The sequence below is a fragment of the Geotrypetes seraphini genome, chromosome 8 (assembly GCF_902459505.1).
Source record: "Geotrypetes seraphini chromosome 8, aGeoSer1.1, whole genome shotgun sequence".
NCBI lineage: Eukaryota > Metazoa > Chordata > Amphibia > Gymnophiona > Dermophiidae > Geotrypetes > Geotrypetes seraphini.
In genome coordinates, this window is record NC_047091.1 from 67260064 (window position 1) to 67279286 (window position 19223).

The window sequence follows — 19223 nt, forward strand, 5'->3', positions numbered from 1 at the left end:
AGAACATCATGGGAGTGTATGGCACAGTGGTTAGAGCTACAGCATCAGCAGTCTGAGGTTGTGAGTTTGAATCCCATACTGCTCCTTGTGACAAGTCACTCAATCTCCCCTTGTCCTAGGTACATTAGATAGAGTGTGAGCCCACCAAGACAGATAGGGAAAAATTTATGAGTACCTGAATGTAAACCACTTAGGTCATAAGTGATATATAAATAAATGTTCTGTATCCAAGCCAATCTGTTAGGGGGGGTTTCAGCCAGGACAGAGCACGGAGACCATTCTCGTGATCCCAGTGCACTGTGCTTTCAATGGTGGAAAAATGTCTAGCAATTTCTCTTGATTTATTCATTGCATTCAATTTGCTGGATCATGATGTGTTTTTATCCCAGCCGACATCAGTATTAAGACACTGTACTCAAATAATTTTTTTCTCTTCTCAGAACTTTTGCTGTTGCACTATCGTCCCTCCACTTCTAATTAATTCAGTTTACAGTGCAGTATACTACAAGGTTCAGTGTTAGCCCTGTTATTGTTCAACATCTTCCACAGTCCCATCACTAGATTAATATAGGACCATGGTATCAGGGCAAACTACTAAACTAACAATCTTTTGCAAGCTTATTCTGATGTTTCTCAACCTAACTTAACTCAAATTCAAAGCTGAGTGAATGCTTTGAGAGAAGTTTCTTATTTGATAATGCCAATTGGTGCTTACAAACATATCAGAAAGAGAAAAAAAACCCTCAAAAAATGGAACTACTGCACAAAATAGTTTCATTCTTAATCCTTCTAAAGGTCTGAGAGGACACCTTTTACAAAGGTGCGCTAGGGTCTTAACTCGCGCAATAGCGCGCGTTAAATTCCCGAGTGTGCTAGCCACTACCACCTCCTTTTTAGGAGGCAGTAGATTTTCGACTACCGTACAGTAATTTTGTGCGTGCGCTAAAAACCCTAGCACACCTTCGTAAAAGGAGCCCTAAGACTGGTTAGTGCTGCTCTTAGTAGTGTTCACTATGCAAAAATAAGGGCTTCGATTATTTCTGAGGCAGGAGTAAGTACTTCTTTGGAATAATTTGACAGGACCACTTAAGAGTCCTTTCTGATTTTAAGAAATTTAAGAGCATGTTAAAAAACAACTTTATTTACAGAAGATTTTTAATGCAATCTTTTGGGTTCATAGTCAAAAGCACACGCCAACAAGTGAGCGCTGGCAACCGAGCACAGACAACTGAGCGCAGAACTTAATCGCACCGAAGAAAAAACATATTTTAAAGGAGTCCGATGGGGGTGTTGGTGGGGAACCCCCCCCCACACTTTATTTAATAGAGATCGCGCTGGAATTGGGGGGGTTTGAGGGGTGTAACCCCCCTCATTATACTGGAAACTTAACTTTTTCCCTGTTTTTTTAGGGAAAAAGTTACATTTTCAGTATAATGAGGGAGGTTACACCCCACACACACTCCCAACATGGCAGCGTGAGGCAGCGCGATCCCTATTAAGTAGAGTGGGCAGGTTCCCCCCCACGCCCCCCCGTCAGAACCCTTTAAAATACGGGTTTTCTTCGTCGCAATTAAGCCCTGCGCTCAGTTGTCTGCGCTGGGTTGTCGGCGCGCCTTTGTCCTCGCGCACTTTTGACCCGTCACTATCTTTTGTATTATTCTTTTATTTGAAGATTATTTAGGTGAATGTTATCTATTTTTGTATTGTGACTTAAGATCGTGTACATATTATGCAAACCGCTTAGGTTTAAGCGGTGCACAAGTTTTTTAAATAAATAGAGTTGCATATGAGTTGGTTTTAAAACCTCTCGCTTGCATTGATGCTTTCTAGTTTCGCTGTTAAACCTCTAAATACTTGCAAGTGATCAATGAGAGTATCTTAATTAACAGCTCCTTTTGAATTTTAGATAAAGATCCTAGTAAAAATGATGCTTCTTTTTTCAACTTTGACAATTATGAGGAGTTTGTTCTTGCCTAGATGAGGCTTCACACAATAACAATTTCACCGTGGATTACTGCAGCAGTCTATTTTGGTATCAATTTCTCCTTAATCCGAAGAATGCATGCTGTACAACACAGAGCAATTAGAATTGTATGTCATGCTAAGAAATATGATCGTGTCACCATACTTTGTATCTCTGGCTTCCTGTTCAGTATAGAATATAGTTCAAGTTTCTTACATTGACCCACAATGTGCTGCAAATACAGGTACAGCTTATATTTCTCCTTTGATTATTTCTTATATTTCAGCCAGATCTTTATGTTCATTGCATTGCCATTGATATTCTTCCTGTCTCTTATGTGTAACTAGATACCACTTGTCACTGCTTGCTAATACATGACACTATGGCTCTGAAATATTCTTCCATCATTTCTCCATTTAGAGCCATCTTTAAAAAAAAATTTAGAACTCTGCTGCTACTACTACTACGGTACTTCTTATTTCTATAGTACTGCAAGACATACACAGCGCTGTGCTACAAAGATCTCTTTGCACCTAGGCTTTCAGAAGATTGGCAGAGTGGCCTGGACTATTAGGCCAAGATGTCCAGCATCTTATGATTCTGTGATACTTTTTTCTTTTTTCTATTTAGCCTATGAACATTTTTGCTACATCCTATAATACTGATTTCTATTAGTCTTTTCTGTTCTTTCCTTTCACATGTTGATGTTCTTTTCTATCTGTATCTTAAGTTTGTAAACTGCCTTATTTTACCATGAAAGATGGTAGAAGAAATTCAATAAACCAAAAACCAACCCAAATATGTAGACACCTGCAGAACAGTCACAACAACTTTGAAACATGATGGCAGATAAAGGCCAAATGGCTCATTCAGTCTGCCCCTCCACAGTATCCACCATCTATCTCCTCCTCTCCCTAAGAGATCTCATATGCCTGTCCCACGCTATCTTAAATTCAGATATAGTCTTCATCTCCATCATCTCCACCAGGAGACTATTCCATGCATCTACCACCCTTTCTGTAAAGTAGTACAGTGGAACCTTGGTTTACGAGCATAATTCGTTCCAGAAGCATGCTCGTAAATCAAGTTACTCGTATATCAAAGCGAGTTTCCCCATAGGAATGAATGGAAACTCGCTTTGAATCATTCCACCAACCCCCCCCCCACCCGAGGCTACCGGCGCTGCTCCATCACCCCCTCCCCCCGCTCTAACCGGCATCGCACCCCCCGAACCGGCATCGCAACCCCCCACCCCCCACGAGAACCGCATCGCACCCCCGTGCTGAAAGTGGCATCCGCCTGCCCTTCCTCTCAAACACGCTCCTTACCCCTTCTGCTGGTTGTGAGAGTGAAAGCAAGCTCCCGCCTCTTGCCTGGGCCAGGCCTTGAGCATCTGCGCATGCTCAAGGCCTTCTGGCTCTCGAGAGAACGAGAGCCAGAAGGCCTTGAGCATGTGCAGATGCTCAAGGCCCGGCCCAGGCAAGAGGCGGGAGCTTGCTTTCACTCTCACAACCAGCAGAAGGGATAAGGAGCGTGTTTGAGAGGAAGGGCGGGCGGATGCCGCTTTCAGCACGGGGGTGCGATGCGGTTCTCACAGGGGGAGCATTCGCAGGGGGGGGTTGTGATGCCTGTTCGGGGGGTGCGATGCCGGTTAGAGCAGGGGGGGAGGTGCTCGCATATTGGAACATGCTCGGTTTGCGAGGCAAAAGTTTGCTGAGTGTTTTGCTCGTCTTGCAAAACACTCAGCAAACTGGGTTACTCGCAAACCGAGGTTCTACTGTATTTTCTTACATTACTCTTGAGTCTATCACCTCTTAATGCCATCCTATGCCCAAACTAGCACATAGTATTTCAAATGGGGCCTCACCAGAGACATACAATGTCATTATCATCTCCCTTTTCCTACTGTCCATTCCTCTCCTTATGCACCCAAGCATCTTTCTGGCTTTGACCGTTGCCTTTTCTACCTGTTTTGCCACCCTGAGATTATCAGACACAAGTCCTGCTTTTCTTTCGTGCACAGAAATTCTTCACCTCCTATACTATACCGTTTTCCTGGATTTTTGCAGCCCAAGTGCATGACCCTGCATTTTTTAGCATCAAATCTTAATTGACAATTACCAGAGCATTCTTTAAGCTTCGACAGATCCCGTATCAATGTTATCCACAGCCTCAGGGATGTCTACCCTATTACAGAGCTTGGTATCATCCGCAAAAAAAAAAAAACTTTGCCAGACTGTCCTTCCGCAATATCACTAACAAAGATGTTAAATAGAGCTGGCCCAAGGAGAGATCCCTGTGACACTCTTAACAGCATCCTTTTCCTCTCAGCAAACTCCATTTACCACTACCCTTTGTCTCTTTCCACTTCACCAGCTTTTAATCCAGTTCTTCACTTTAGGGTCCATATCGCATGCATTGATTTTATATATCAATCGCCTATGTGGCACCATGTCAAAAACTTTGCTAAAGTCCAAGTACACTACATCTAGCACCCCTCCCATATCCAACTGTTTGGTCACCCAGTCAAAGAAATCAATCGGATTTGTCTCACATAACCAGCGTCTTGTAAAACCACAATGCCTTGCGTCCTGCAGTCCATTCAATTCTAGAAATCTCACTATCCTTCACTTAAGATGAATTTCCATTAATTTACTCACTACTGAAATCGGCCTGTATTTCTCAACCTTCTCCTTACTTCTGCTCTTATGCAGAGGGATCACATCAACCCTTCTCCAGTCCTCTGGGACCACACCAGACTAAGGAAGCATTAAAAAGATGAGACAACAGAGCTGCCAGAATCTCTCTGAGTTCTTTGAGTACCCTCAGATATATCCCATCAGGTTCCATCACTTTGTCTATTTTTAATTTAGCTAGCCCCTCACAATCACAGTCTTCTGAGAATCTTTCCAGATCTACTACACATCCATTCTCATTTGCATTTGTTTTCTGCAGTCCTACCCCCTGTCTTTCATCCATGAACACAGAGTAGAAATAATTGTTAAGCTGGTCAGCTTTATTCTTATTGGTTTCTGCATATTTGTCCCCTTCACTAAGCCTCACTGTCATTTTGACACCTCTTCCCATCACTTACATATCTAAAAAATGTTTTGTGGCCCAATTTTACCATATCAGCTATCTTTTCTTCCATTTGTATCTTTTCTGACAGCTTTTCCTGCTTCTTGTAGCTTTTTCACATATTTTTGTCTCTCCCTCTTTCTGCGACATCTTGAAGGCTAACCTTTTTTCTCTCACCTTTACAGTTACTACATTTGAGAACCAAAGCAGCCTTCTCTTCTTTTTACCTTTATGTACTTTCCTAACATAAAGGTTTGGCAGCTTTCAGTTTCACCCACTGCTTCTCTGCTTTGTTCAGCTGTTCTCATCCAACTAACTCCTCCTTGGGGTATTCCCCCTTGACAAAGTTCGCTCTTTTGACGTTTAGAACCTTCAAATTTGAGTCCTCTCATCTCGCATTGAGTCATCTCATCTCCATTGAAGCTCACCATTCGGTGATCACTAGATGCCAAATGATCACCCACTGCAACCTCAGAAACATTTTTCCCATTTGTAAGCACTAAGTCCAGAAGAGTTCTATTCCCTGTGTGTTCCATTACTAATTGCTGGAACAATTCTTCCTGTAGCAAATCCAAGATCTCCTTGCTTCTAGATGACCCTATAGTAAGGACGGACCAAACAACATCAGGCATATTAAAATCACCCATCAGTAATACTTCCCTTTTCCTAGCTATCTTGTAAATGTTTCTAATTAAATCCTTGTCCATTTCTTCCGACTATGAAGACCACCTGTATATCACACCAATGTAAATGCATTTTCCATTTCCTCTTTCCAGATTAACCCATAGTGCTTCTTTACCCACTATGTTTCACAATTCTGTCACTTTAATATTATTCTTAAATTAAAACAACACTCCTCTACCTTTACCTACCCTATCTCTCCTGAATAGATAGGCATTACTACATCCCAATAATAGTTCTCCGTGAACTACATCTCCATGACTGCCACTAAATCAAATTCAGCTTCTATTAGAGCCTCTAGATCTGGAATTTTGTTTCCCATACTATGGGCATTGGTACACAAAGCTTTCCAGCTATTACCCTTTTGTCTCATTTCAATAACGGTATTTGATGTCTTATATTCCAGTGAGTTATTTATTACCTCAGGGCATTTTACACCAATCCCCAGTAAATTTAGTTTAAATCCCTCTTCAGTACATTCATCCTGGTCAAATGGACAGTACTACACTCCTATCACTATCCTTTTCCCCTCTACACATGGAATTTTGACCCATAGGGATTCCCAAGGTGTGTTTCTGCTCCTGTAGATTTTTCAGTCCATTCAACTCAAGGCCCTCCTTAAAATATAACGCTACACCACTATCAATTCGATCCACCCTATCACTGAAATATAGTGTGTACTCCAGTATGACCATGTCCTATTGGTTATCTTCCTTCTACCAGGTCTCAGAGATGCCTATTATATCTATCATCTCATTTAGTACAACACTGTATATTCTAACTCTCTTTTCTTGTTTCTTAGGCTTCTGGTATTTGCATAGACATTTCAAACAATGTTATCTATTTGCAATTTGCTCAGCAGTTGGCATGGATAATTTGACATCTTTAAAATCAGCCTGCTCTGTATTTAAGGAAACCTGGTCTACTGGGATACTCTGTCTTCCCTTTTATGACGATATCTTTTAAAGATATCTTCTTCCAAAACATGCTCTTTTGAGCGACTGTCGGTCTTCCCTCAGTTTCTAGTTTTAAAAGCTGCTTTATCTCCTTTTTAAATGTTATGCCAGCAGCCTGGTTCCATCCTGGTTACGGTAGAGTCCATTTTTGCAAAACAGGCTCCCCCTTCCCCAGTATGTTGCCCAGTTCCTAACAAATCTAAAGCCTTCCTCCCTACACCATCATCTCATCCACACATTGAAAATCTGGAAATCTGCCTATCTCTTAAGTCCTGGGTATGGAACACCGAGCACTTCTAAAAATGCTACCCTGGAGCCTAAGAGCCTAGATTTGACTTCCAGAACCTCCCTATCACATTTCCCTATGTCATTGTTACCCACATGTACAAAGACAGCAGACTCCGCCCCAACACTTTCTAAAATCTTATCTATGTGATGTGCGAGGTCTACCACTTTTGCACCAGGCAGGCAACTGACCAAGCAATCCTCACATCCACCCAGTTATCTACATGCCTAATGATCGAATCTCCCACTATAACGGCCTTCATAACCTTTCCCTTCTGGGCAGAAGCCCCTGGAGACACATCCTCAATGCAAGAGGACACTGCATCCCCTGGTGGGCAGTGAAGGGACATACATATATCTTATAAGTTTTCTTTTTTTTTTTTTTTAAGTTCAATAGTTTTTATTAAGTATTTTAAAGGATACAAGAATCATTTAAAGTACATAGAAACAAAATAAAGCTTTCTGTATATAAAATATATAAATTTATGTTTAACTGTATAGGAGCAAAGGCTCCAATTATTAAAAATGTATGTAAGGGTTATATAAGATAAAGATAAGAGAGAGCAGTAAAGAAAAAAGGAAAGAAAAATGAAAGAGAGAAGAGAGGAGAAGAAAAGGATAACAGGAGTGTCTAAGAAGATGAGCGTACATAGGAATCTAAGAATGACCATGGAGATTTGTTGTATTTCAAGTTCATGCAGGTTCGGAATGTAACTCTCTTCTCATATGCGTAGGATTCAAATCTATGATACATACTCAGAGAGTTCCACCAAAAGGTATAATCTAATAGCGAGGGTGATTTCCAATTTTTTAGAATGTGCATGAGGGCAGTCACCAACATGGTATCAATGAGTTTAGGTGGACAATTTGATTGTGTGAAACATGGGTGTTGAGAGCGAAGGATTATAATGTCTATAGAGATTTCTTCTGAGCAGTTAGTAATAGATTGTATGGTGTTCCAGACGTAGGTCCAAAAAGAGCGGACTAGAGTACAATGAAATAACATATGATCAAGAGTTCCTTCCTCTTTCAAACAGTTCCAACAAACAGAGTCTTGTTTTAAGTTAGCTTTCCACATGCGAAGTGGGGTCCATATTGCCTGCCACATAAGGAAGTACATTGATTGTGATACTCTAGAAGATAAAAGCGGGCGATTTGTTGATGACCAGAAAAGCTCCCAATCAATGTCAGAAAGCGGAGTGGTAAGTATAGCGTCCCAGTGCTTCATAGATTGAGGTGAAAAAGTGAAGGAGTGATCTCTTAAAATACTGTAGAAGGATGATATCGCCTTACCTTTTAGTAGAGACAGAGAAGACCAGTTGTAAATAGTATTTTTGGAAGTCATATAGTCAAATCGTATATGTAAAGACGGCAACACTCCAGTGAGAGAACGCCATTGTGAATAAGTAGAAGGAGGTAGCGAGTATGTAGAGCACAGTATATCGAATGGAATTAACGAGTTGAGGGTAGACAATTGATGGACAAACCATATACCTGCCCGCTGCCACCTTTTCCATGATAGAGATTTGTCGTGATTTTGAATTTTGGGATTGTTCCAAAGGGACATGAGTAGACTAACCTTAACTGAGATTTCAGTCAATGTATCTATAAGATAAAGAGCATGCTGCGTTGCACCCAATAAAGAGTATCTCTTTAAGTGCCTTGGTATTGACACCGTTAGTAAGCATGAGATGTGTAAAGGCGTACATAAAAAACATTCCATTTCAAACCAGGCAGGAAGATCTTGAGTGGGAAGATTTTGAGTGGAGGAATTAGTGAGCCAGTAAGCTCCATATTTGGCTAATGAAGCAATATAATAGTGATAGAAATCAGGAAAGTTGAGACCACCGTTGATCTTAGAGGCTTTCAGTTTGGCGAGAGCGATTCGAGGTTTTTTCTTGTTCCAAATGAATTCAGATATTTTCATATTTAGCCAATGAAATAATGATTTCCGGCATATCTTATAAGTTTTCTAACTCTGTGCTGGGAAACCCAAACACAGATCTAGTTTGTGTTGATTCTGCTAATATGTTCTGAGACAAGATCATTTAATTTTGTTAATGAAGTTAGCTGCTTGGGACAATGGAGGTTCGACCCCCCCCCCCCACAGCTATGCTCTGGTTGAGAGAGATAAAGCAAGTTTTAGATAAGACACTGTTGCTAAGACAGCACCTTTAGATGTTAGACAATGAAGCACATATGCTGTTTACCCACCCTACCCCCCTTTCTTGTGTTGATTACTTCTTTGAAGTTTATGTATCCTGTCACCAGATATGGTTTGTACTCACGTCATCTGATGATACCACTGACCCATGTAAAAAAAGGTATAAAACTGGATGTAAGACTAATAATAAACAGGCAATTACTTTAGGACACTGTCTGAGTATCCTTCCTTCCTAAGAGGACTGCCTCCAGATATCTGAAAGGGCGACAGAGTGTATGCAGGGCGGTTTCGGGACCAAGAAACGGACCCTGTTCGTTTCAGGCAGGTCCTGGCTACAGGACTGCCTCCTACTTCTCCAGGGTGATGCTCTCCTTTAAGAAGGCCTCCCTCCTCCAAGGCAGCACAAAGGCTGCCGAACTAGAAGTGGAACTTCTCTACAACGTCCCTATAGGTCTCCTCTATGTACCTCATGTCTCACTCAGTTTCTCAAGTCTGCTACTCTAGCCTCATGAGATTGGACCCATTCCCTGAGGAGGATGTTAAAAAAAGAGCTCCTTAATGAACCCTTGAAAAAGCAAAACGGGTCCCGTCAGGGCATGCTAGAGACACTGCATTAAAATGATAAGTAAAAAATGAAAAATTTGTTGTTTTCAGTCTTTATTTTCTGAAAAAATGATTACATTTTAACAGCAGTAAGCAAATTAGCTACATTCAGTCAGAAGGCGTTGATATGAGCCCAAGTAGAATAACTACATCTGTGAATCCACTGAGTGCTCGGTTGCCATTCTGTAAATGAATCCAAACCAGTGAGGTTTATACTCATTGTGGTGATTGTTTTGAGGAACCAATCACAGCGCAGCATTTACGTGCATATATGGCAAAGCAGGAAAATCAGTTTTCATAACTGTCTGCTACTCCAGTGACAGCATAATCGCAACATGGGAAAAGTTAGAAATCTTTCAAAAGAAGAACATGTGACGGTGGTTGTACTTAATGAAGAAGGCTATTCAAGTCGGCAAATTGCAGCCAGGGTGAAGTGCAATCAAAGTACAGTCATACGCTTGCTTAGTAAGAAAAAAGAGACAGGAAATCTGACTGACAGGGCTTGAAGTGGAAAGCCACACAAATACACTGTGTGAGAGGACAGGTTTGTTCACCGGATCTCAGTGGCAGATCACAAACTCACATTACCAGAATTGTCAGCCAAGTGGCAGGAAATGTGTTCAGTGAACGTATCTGCCTCAACAATACGTCAGCGGTGCCTGGAGTTTGGCCTACGTAGCTGTAGAGCAAAAAAGAAGCCATTGGTAAAGGCGATCCAAAAAAAGCGACGGGTTGAGTGGGCCAGAAAGTACAGCATGTGGACTCCAGAGGTGTGGGAAAAAGTTCTCTTCAGTGATGAGAATACTTTCTGTGTGTTAGGAGGCCAGTGAAACATGTTTGTAAGATGATTTAAGAATGAGGCTTTCAAACCACAGTGCCTGGACTTGACTGTAAAGCATCCGACAAAAATCATGTTCAGGGGATGTATGTCAGCCAATGGCACTGGATGCTTTCAGGTGATTGATGGCATGATGAATGGTGCCAAGTATTTCTCCACATTGCAAAATGTAATGGTTCCATCTGTAAGGAGTCTCTTCCAGGGTGACATACACTTCCAGGATGACAATGCACCCTGTCATTGGGCAAAGATGGTGACAAAGTGGATAACATCGAGCCATATTCAGTGACTGGAATGGCCAGGGCAATCACCAGATCTCAAACCAATTGAGAATTTGTGGAATAATCTTGTTGTCAAGAAGTCCAGAAAACACCCCAAAACAAAGGTCAAGTTGATTGAAGAACTGATTAATGCTTGGCACCATGTTGTACAGCCAGATGAATTTCGAAAATTGGTTCACTCCATGCCTCAACGCTGCAAGCTTGTTATCAAGAACAAAGGCTGGCCCATATGTTATTAGAATAGCAGAAAATAACTAGCCCTTTTCAGGGATACCTCCTCTTGAAGGGGGTAACAGTTAAAATACAAATAAACTTAGTACATATTGAAATAGCTAATGTAATCCATTTATGAAATATCGACATTTTTCAACATTCTGCACTTCATGCGTTACAAGTCTGAAGTCCTAAATCAATTTAAAATGGGCAGGGTAATAGAGCATAAAATTCTGAACACGTCAGTATATAATATGCAGCAGTAGGGCATCAGCAATATTGCTCTGATCCAGCAAGAAAGGCGGAACAATGTATTACTCGGATGAGATGCAAAACTTTTACACGGCTCTGTATATCTGCTACAAATTGCCACTTGCAATCCCAAGGTATCATCTCAAAGTCCTGTTTCAATAAGGCTTCAATCTTCCAATTCTGAATGTCCTTAAATGTAGTGGCACCAACTGTGTCAGCAATCTTCTTCGTCATCAACATTATGAAGGAAGCATCTTTAGCTTCCCCCCCCCCCCTTCTGAAGCCAGGGGGTATAGTTCAACAATACTTTGTCAACTCCAAGATCAAACTCCAGAGTGCCCCATTCTGCCAATATCAGGACCCTGACTGCCTGATGACCTGGGAAACCTTAGTGGGCTTTCACAATACTAAAAAAGAATTCCAGATACTTCCCTGGATCTTCTAAAATGCTAGGTGCCTCAACAGTATACACTATCAAGGGCCTCTTTCCTCTGGAAGAGTCAAATTGCTAAACAAGTTTGCCCTCCTTCAACACCTTGCAGGAAGACCTCTCTCAGTCCTCAACACCAGAGGTCAGAACCCTCAAAGTCCACCAATCATGCGCAACTGAAATATGCCCTCTTTGCAGGGCTTGATTGCATAGGTACAGCGACAAGAACCCTAGGTACATACCAACTAAAGACCCCTAACTCTGGCACAAGAAACAAAAACACGAATGCAGCAGAAAGCAAATCCCCTGACGGAGGGCCCTGTATCTGCAAATACTGGCCAAATAATCCCTTCTGAGGCCCATTCTGGAGAAGGAGGGAGATTGGGGGAGAGAGACTGAGTGGTGAGCCCCAACAATTAGGATTTCTCAAAATCTGCCAGCAAATATAGATCCAAAACCTCTCTCTTACAGTCCGAGTTGGTTAAAGCACTGTCAAAGTCAGTGCAAGAGTCACTCCAACTGTAATTGTTTCAATGGCTGCTGAGGCAGAAGTATTTTGGATGTTACAAGGGGGCTATCTCAACTGTGTGCCACTCACTGTCCACCACTATAACACACTGTGCACTCTTTCCAGTAAGCACATCTTCCTCACCTCCAGCCCCTCAAAGAAGCTCCCTCCTGTTCTCTCCACCACCCGTCACATTGCATCTCCCAGTTCAAAAGACAATTCCAATGTGAGTGCAGTCCCCAAGACTGATCTGACCTATTACTTGCTCTCAAGTCCTCCTTCCTAAATCACTCTTCATTGCACTGCTCTCCTTTTTCTTTTATCTTTTTCAAATGACCCCCGAGATGTAAAAAAGAAAAAGGAGAAAAGAGAGGGAGGGCAAAAAAATTAGAAATGCTTGGAGAGGGATCCATAATGCTGAGAAACAAAACTTCATCAGAGCCCAGGCCCCTACCCCACCCTACCCTATATATTAGTATCAAAACTCCAACCTGGCCTAGGAGTACTGTATACACTCGAATATAAACCTAGATTTGGGGGTCAAAAAATGGCCCAAAAATGGGGGTCTCTGTTTCTATTTGAGTCCTCCCCATCTCAAACCCATAACGGGCCTCTCCCTGGGCCTACCTTAAGCCTGTTGGGTCCAGTGTTGAGCCAGCCTCATTACTCAAAATGCCTGACAAAGTTCCCACAATAACTATGCAAGATTTCCATGAGTTCAGTTTATATTCAAGACAACCTTTTTCCCCCTTTTTTTTGGGGGGGAAGGTTACCTCAGTTTATATTCAAGTATATACAGAATATCTTGGGAATTATCCACTTCAGCTGTAGAGTATGCCCATTTACAATTTGCTGCAGAAGAATAATTGACTGCACAGTGCCCTGCTCATAAGCTTTTGTTCTCTGTCTCTAACTGTTGCCAGAAGGGCAAAACTCATTTGTCTGGACTGGTCTGGTAGATAAGAAACTTACACACAACTAGCTGCAGCAATAGCAGACCTGAATCTAAGCAATCAGATTTTCACTAGACCGATTTAGAAAAAGTTTTGATTACAAACCTAGCTTACTAGTGAGGCATTCTGTTGTGGCTAAGAACAGACTTAAGAGTGACTAACTGCTTCAAGAGATAAATAAAAAAACATGCCTAATGCCCTAAGACAGTGTTTCTCAACATATGGTACGTGCACCCCTAGGGTAAGCAGGCCACTTGTTGGGAATACAGGGCATGGCCACCGTGGAGAATATTCCCTGCCCACCCATCGAAGCTGCGCTGCCACCGGGGATCCCTCCATGTTGCCCACCCCATCCGCTGAAACCGTTCCTGGGGATCCCTGCCCGTCCCCTTTTCCTCCCTCCCTCCTGAAGCCAACCTACATGGCTTCCCTCCAATGTCAGAGCTGATGTCAGAGCCTTCCGGGTCAGCCAGGGGGTGGGGTGTGGGTGTGGGTTCCCAATTACCTCCTTGCCACACTCGCTTCTTCTGCCATCAGTGGCTTGCTGGGGGGACACGCAGCCGGCAACAGTTCACATGCTGAACGTAGCTGACCCGGAAACCTTCTCACTGACGTCAGAGAAAAGACTTGTGGGTCAGCCACGTGCAGCATGTGAATCGCTGCCTACACATCCCCCCCCCCCAACAAGCCGCTGAAGGCAGATGGAGCAAGTGCAGCTTGAACAAGTAAGGGGACACGATCTTTCTGGGACAAAGGGAGAAAGGAGAGGGGGAATTAGCGCGTTGGGGCATTGGAGGGGCATGATTCTGGGACCAATGGCTGGAAGGCGGGGAGGGGGCACAAACTTGACTTAGAAGGAAGGGAGGTGGCATGAACATGGGGCACAGAAGAGAGGGAGGAAGGGGGCACTAACTTGGAATATAGAAAGGAGGGAAAAGAAAGCAAGAATTATTGGGTATGAGTGCGAGTGAGAGGGAAAGAGATGGTGGCACATGGGGAAAGAAAAAAAAGGAAAATTGGGCAGAGAGAAAAGAGGTAGAGATGCAGGGGAAGAGAAGGATGAGAGGGTGAAATGTTGGATATGGTAGTGGAGAAACATATTGAAGGTGATGCAAGGGGGAGGAATATTGGACATAGTGATGGAGGGAGAGATGTGGCATGATGCTGGAGAGGGGTGATAGAAGAAGAAATGGGCTGGTGGGTAGTGGTGGGCTGGTGGGTAGTGGTGAAAAATGCTGCACATTATCCGGGGGATGAAAGGGAGAAACACTGGACTCATGGAGGGACAGAGAGATGTTGATTGGGGAAAGGAATGAGGTCCAGAGGAGAGAAAGCGTGCAGGAAGCAGTCAGAAGGAAGTGCAACCAGAGACTCGTGAAATCACCAGATGACAAAGGTAGGAAAAATGATTTTATTTTCAATTTAGTGATCGAATGTGTCTTTTCTAAAGTTGTTACTGAGATGACATTGCATATTTTAAAGTCATCTGCCTTGACTTCTTTGAAAAAAACCCAAATATGAATAATTAACATTTTCTCTGCAAACAGTGTACTTTGGTATTTTTAAAAATTTTGTGGTTACCATTATGTATTAATAAGATTATATTGTGTGTATATGAAAAATGGATGGAAGAAATTGCATTACAATTAGTACTATTATTATGGGGGTGGGGGTCTGGGGTAGAGCCTGGGTGGGGGTACTTGGTTGATATTTGTTAGATTTAGGGAGTACCGTATTTTTCGCTCCATAAGACGCACTTATTTTCCCACCAAAAAGTGGGTGGAAAACTCGGTGCGTCTTATGAAGCGAAGGTACAAATTTTGTTACCCTCCCCCTGTACCATTGTAAAACCCGCCCTCCGCACCACCTTTCTAAACCCACCCACCCGCTGCACATCCTTTTTAAAACCACCCACCTGCCCACTGCCGCACCACCGCCGCAATTCCCCGTTTTTTACCTGGTTGTCCAGCGTCCAGCCAGCTCCTCATTTCCCGGCCAGTGGCGAAACAAATCAGCAGCGTGGCCATCAGGAGCAAGCTTTATGCTTTCCCGCTCGGCCCTGCGCTGCTTTCCAAATGGCTGCCTTAGGTTCTTGTGGGAATTGCGAGAACTTACGGCAGCCAATCGGAAAGCAGCGTGGGGCTGAGCGGGGAGAGCGTAAAGCTTGCTCCTGATGGCCGCGCTGCTGATTTGTTTCGCCACTAGCCGGGAAATGAGGAGCCCAGAACAGCGAAGGCTGCCGCGGCAGACAGGGAGGGAGCGAAGCTGGATGGAAATGGCGGCAGAATTTTAAAAGGTAAGGGGGGCTTGCCTGGGACTGGCTGGTTGGCCTGGAGCTGGCGGGCTGGCTTGGGGCTGCCTACCATTAGACATGCCCACCACTAGATGTGCCCTGTCCCGGCCTACCACTAGACCAGGGTACAGGGCACACCATTTGATTCAGAATTTTTTTTCTTGGTTTTTCCTTTTCTAGAGGTGGGTGCGTCTTATGGAGCGAAAATACGGTACTTGGCTTGAAGAAGTTAAGAACCACTGCCCTAAGAGCAGCCAGTTAGTTGAGGTCAGGGCTCTGATATTCAGGTATTTAAATTAAAGTTATAAATCTAACCCGTGCTGTAAAATATTAACCAGTCTCCAAACTTCTCCCAAGCATTGTTCACATGCTTCTTATACCTAGAACTTCTTCCCCCATCCTTAAGCACAAATACTAAAGGCTATTCACAACACTTAAGTTCTCAGAGCAGACACACATAGTCTGACCATATGGTGAAGATCCCAATCAGCTTATATCAGCTAACAACCATAAGGATTGATAATACTTCTTACATCAAAAGGAGGCTCTAGGCACCATTTACCTTAAGAGTCACCCAAGAATTCTACTTAAGTCTTTCCCTACCCCCAACAAAGAAATCCTGTTCACTAGCAAAAGCACCCTGTCCCTTCCCAATGCAGTGAAAGCCTGTCCTGCTTTGTCCTCCCCCCAAGTGAAACAGGCCATGATCCTAACTACCTTTCAAGCAAACATAATTAAATTTAATAAGAGACAAGTTTCTTCAGTAAAAATCAGTGTAGTTTCTGAATCAACCCCTTACTCCCTCCCCTACCCCAATATAGATTCTTAAAACACTGAGTACAGAGTAAAGGAGGAGGAGAAGACAGAAATAAAAGGAAGAGAGCAGAGAGGTTGGACTACCTCGTTCAGAAGGTTTTGAGGTATGCTTTTGTTTGCTACTATCTGAAATACAGAAAAAAAAAGAATGAGAGAGATATAAAAACAGTAAAAGGTTACATGCATGCATGCACAGCAAGCATGAGAGAGCATAGTAAAATAGAAGAAGTGCAAAGTTGCTCTCATTTAATCTAGGGAGGACAGAATACAGTGTCATTACCACAGACAGTAAAGACTGTGATAGAGAAAGTGTGGGGTTTAAAACAGCAGGACTAATCATTTAAAAAGTTTCATTATTTAATTGAAAAGTTACTGTATATACTCAAATATATGCCGACCCGAATATAAGCCAAGGTAGCCCTTTTCCCCCAAAAAAGGAGGGAAAAGGGTTGACTTGAATATAAGCTTGGAGGGGGGTAATATTCAAGCGCTCTGCTACACTGCACCAAACTCCTCCCTCACTCCCTCTCCTGTCCGGCTCTGCACCCAGCCCCCCTCCCTTTCCGCCCTGCATCCTGTCCTCCCTCCTATTGCCTTACAGGCCTCCACATAAAGACCTGGTGGGCCAGTGGTAGGCCGGAAGAGGATCCTTTCTGTCCCAGCCCATCGCTGGATCACCAGGTCTTACAGCAGGCCCAGCAGAGGCCTACAACAGGTCCAGGAGAGGAGCGGGTGGGTGATGACCCAAATATAAGTCAAGACTCTCATTTTTGGGCCATTTTATGGCCCCCAAATCTCAGCTTATATTTGAGTTTATACAATAAATGCAAGACCATTTCAAGACTTTACTGTATCTTTTTGTCAGTTTTAAACTAATGCTTGGAATCCATGTCTACCTATTAGGAATCTAAGCAAACTGAGAGGATTGCAGCTGTGCTGATCGTTATTAGAAAACCCTCCACCCAAACGCAAGCAGCACACTGACACGCTAAGCATGAATACAGCACAACAGCTGAAGAGCAGATCTTCATCAGCGTCCCATGCAGGAATCACGTTCATACACAAAGCATGACTAAGCAGAGACACCTGAAAAGAACCTTTGAAGCTCGATGCAGGCATCGTACTGACACATATGAAACATGAACACCAATAGCAGAGCTGATCAAAATCCCATGCAGGCGATACACTGATAAATATAAAGCATGAATATAGCACAAATAGTTTAAGATTCCAGTTAAGGAACACAAATGCCTATAAAGTGACACCTTTTATATTCTAAGTAAATATACACCTACACAAAAGTGGGAAGTGCCAGATCAAAGAGGGTGGAATAGATCCAACAGAGAGACTAGAATTTAGCTAGGGGTGTTTTTATTTATTTTTTTAAGAAGTCTTTATTAGCAAATACCATGAAACAAGAACACAGTAAAACCCACTCTTAAAAATGTAAGTAACAGTACAAACAGATAAGTCATGAAGCTATAAGGATCGTTCAATAATTTATCTACCCAAGTATGAAAGAAAGCAGCAAGGATGTTCAAACAAGTCTATGAATGTTGCGGCATGTCTCAAGGTTACTCATGCATAGTTGCAGCTCAGTGCGAATCTAATATTCCAAGAGACAGGATGTCAGGAGAGTTCTTGTGCGAATCAAGAAACTGCTAGATTTGGAGCCCTGTTCAATGATGAAATTTCTCACAAAAGAAGAAAAAAAGCCAAAGGAGATCCATGAACGCATGACTGCAGTTTATGGTGTCTGCCCCATCATCCTACAATGTAAAATTTTGGAGCAAGCAGTTTAAGTAGGGTAGAGAGTCCATTGAAAGTGATCCTCACACTGGATGGCCTGTGGATACAACTTCTACAGAAATGTGCAAGAAATTCAAAGATTTAATTTTGTCAAACAGATGAATTAAGGTCACCAAATAGCTGAAGAAATGGGCATCTCGGCAGGTACAGTCTGGAAAATAATTCATGAAAAGTTGGACATGTCCAAGATTAGTGCAAGATTAGGGTTACCATATTTGATGACAAACTTGAATGCATGACCCCACCCCATCCTGCCCTAGCCCCGCCTTGTTTTGCCACCAACCCTCTCCATTCCGCCTCCAGCCCTGCCCCCCAAAAGCCTCATCTCTTTTTCCCCCCAACCTCCAGGCCACATCTTTAGGGGCTCCAGCATGTGCAGATGTGTGTGACGTCATGCACACATGCTTGTTGAAAAGCCTTTCAGACATGGCTGGAGCTCGGGGCTTTCCACAACCCAGACAAACTGCCGGATGGGAAAGTCCATCCAGGAACCCGGACAGACTTCATCTTTTCTGTCATAGCCCCCCAAACATGGAATTTCCTCCCTATTTATTTAAGGGAAGAACGCAATCTAGACAGATTCAAGAGCAAGTTAAAATGCTTTCTTTTTAAAGATGCATTTGACAGCTAGAAAGCTAGATTAGGAGCCTCAATTGTATCCTATTTCCCAACTTATTTGAAGCCCACCGCTCTCACCCCTCCTATTGTTTTTTTCCCCTACTTGTCTTATTTACTATCAACAACTTGTATTTCTTTCCCCACTTTTCCTTTTGTTTAATATGTTTTGTCAGGTTAGTTTTATTCATTTGTTTTGTTTCCCCCAGAAATTTGTAATTTTACTGTTTTGTACATCACTTAGAATTTTGAATAAGCGTTTAATCAAATTTATAATAAACTTGAAACTTGACATGGTCAGGTTTCCCCAGACATCGGATAACCCTATGCAAGATGGGTTCCAAGAATGCCGACGCCATGTCAGAAGGCCACGAGGCTCCAGTGCTGTCAGGAGAACTTGAAGATGCTCTGTAAAGACCAAGTGAATTTTATTTATTGTTTGGCGACTGGAGATGAGGCTTCGGTCTATCACAGAGATCCCGAGT

General features: G+C 42.8%; 1 protein-coding gene across 4 annotated transcripts in view; it reads right to left on the minus strand.

The window, feature by feature from the left end:
• The window catches only part of DPF2 (double PHD fingers 2), a 123307-nt gene that overhangs the window by 52025 nt on the left and 52059 nt on the right, over positions 1–19223 (minus strand). For 2 of the 4 annotated variants that reach the window (XM_033956106.1, XM_033956103.1), the window contains exon 7: positions 16399–16440. The exons of the other annotated variants lie outside the window; for them this stretch is intronic. In XM_033956106.1, coding sequence (XP_033811997.1) covers positions 16399–16440 — 42 coding nt within the window. The remainder of the gene's footprint in view (positions 1–16398; positions 16441–19223) is intronic. 4 annotated transcript variants of the gene reach the window in all.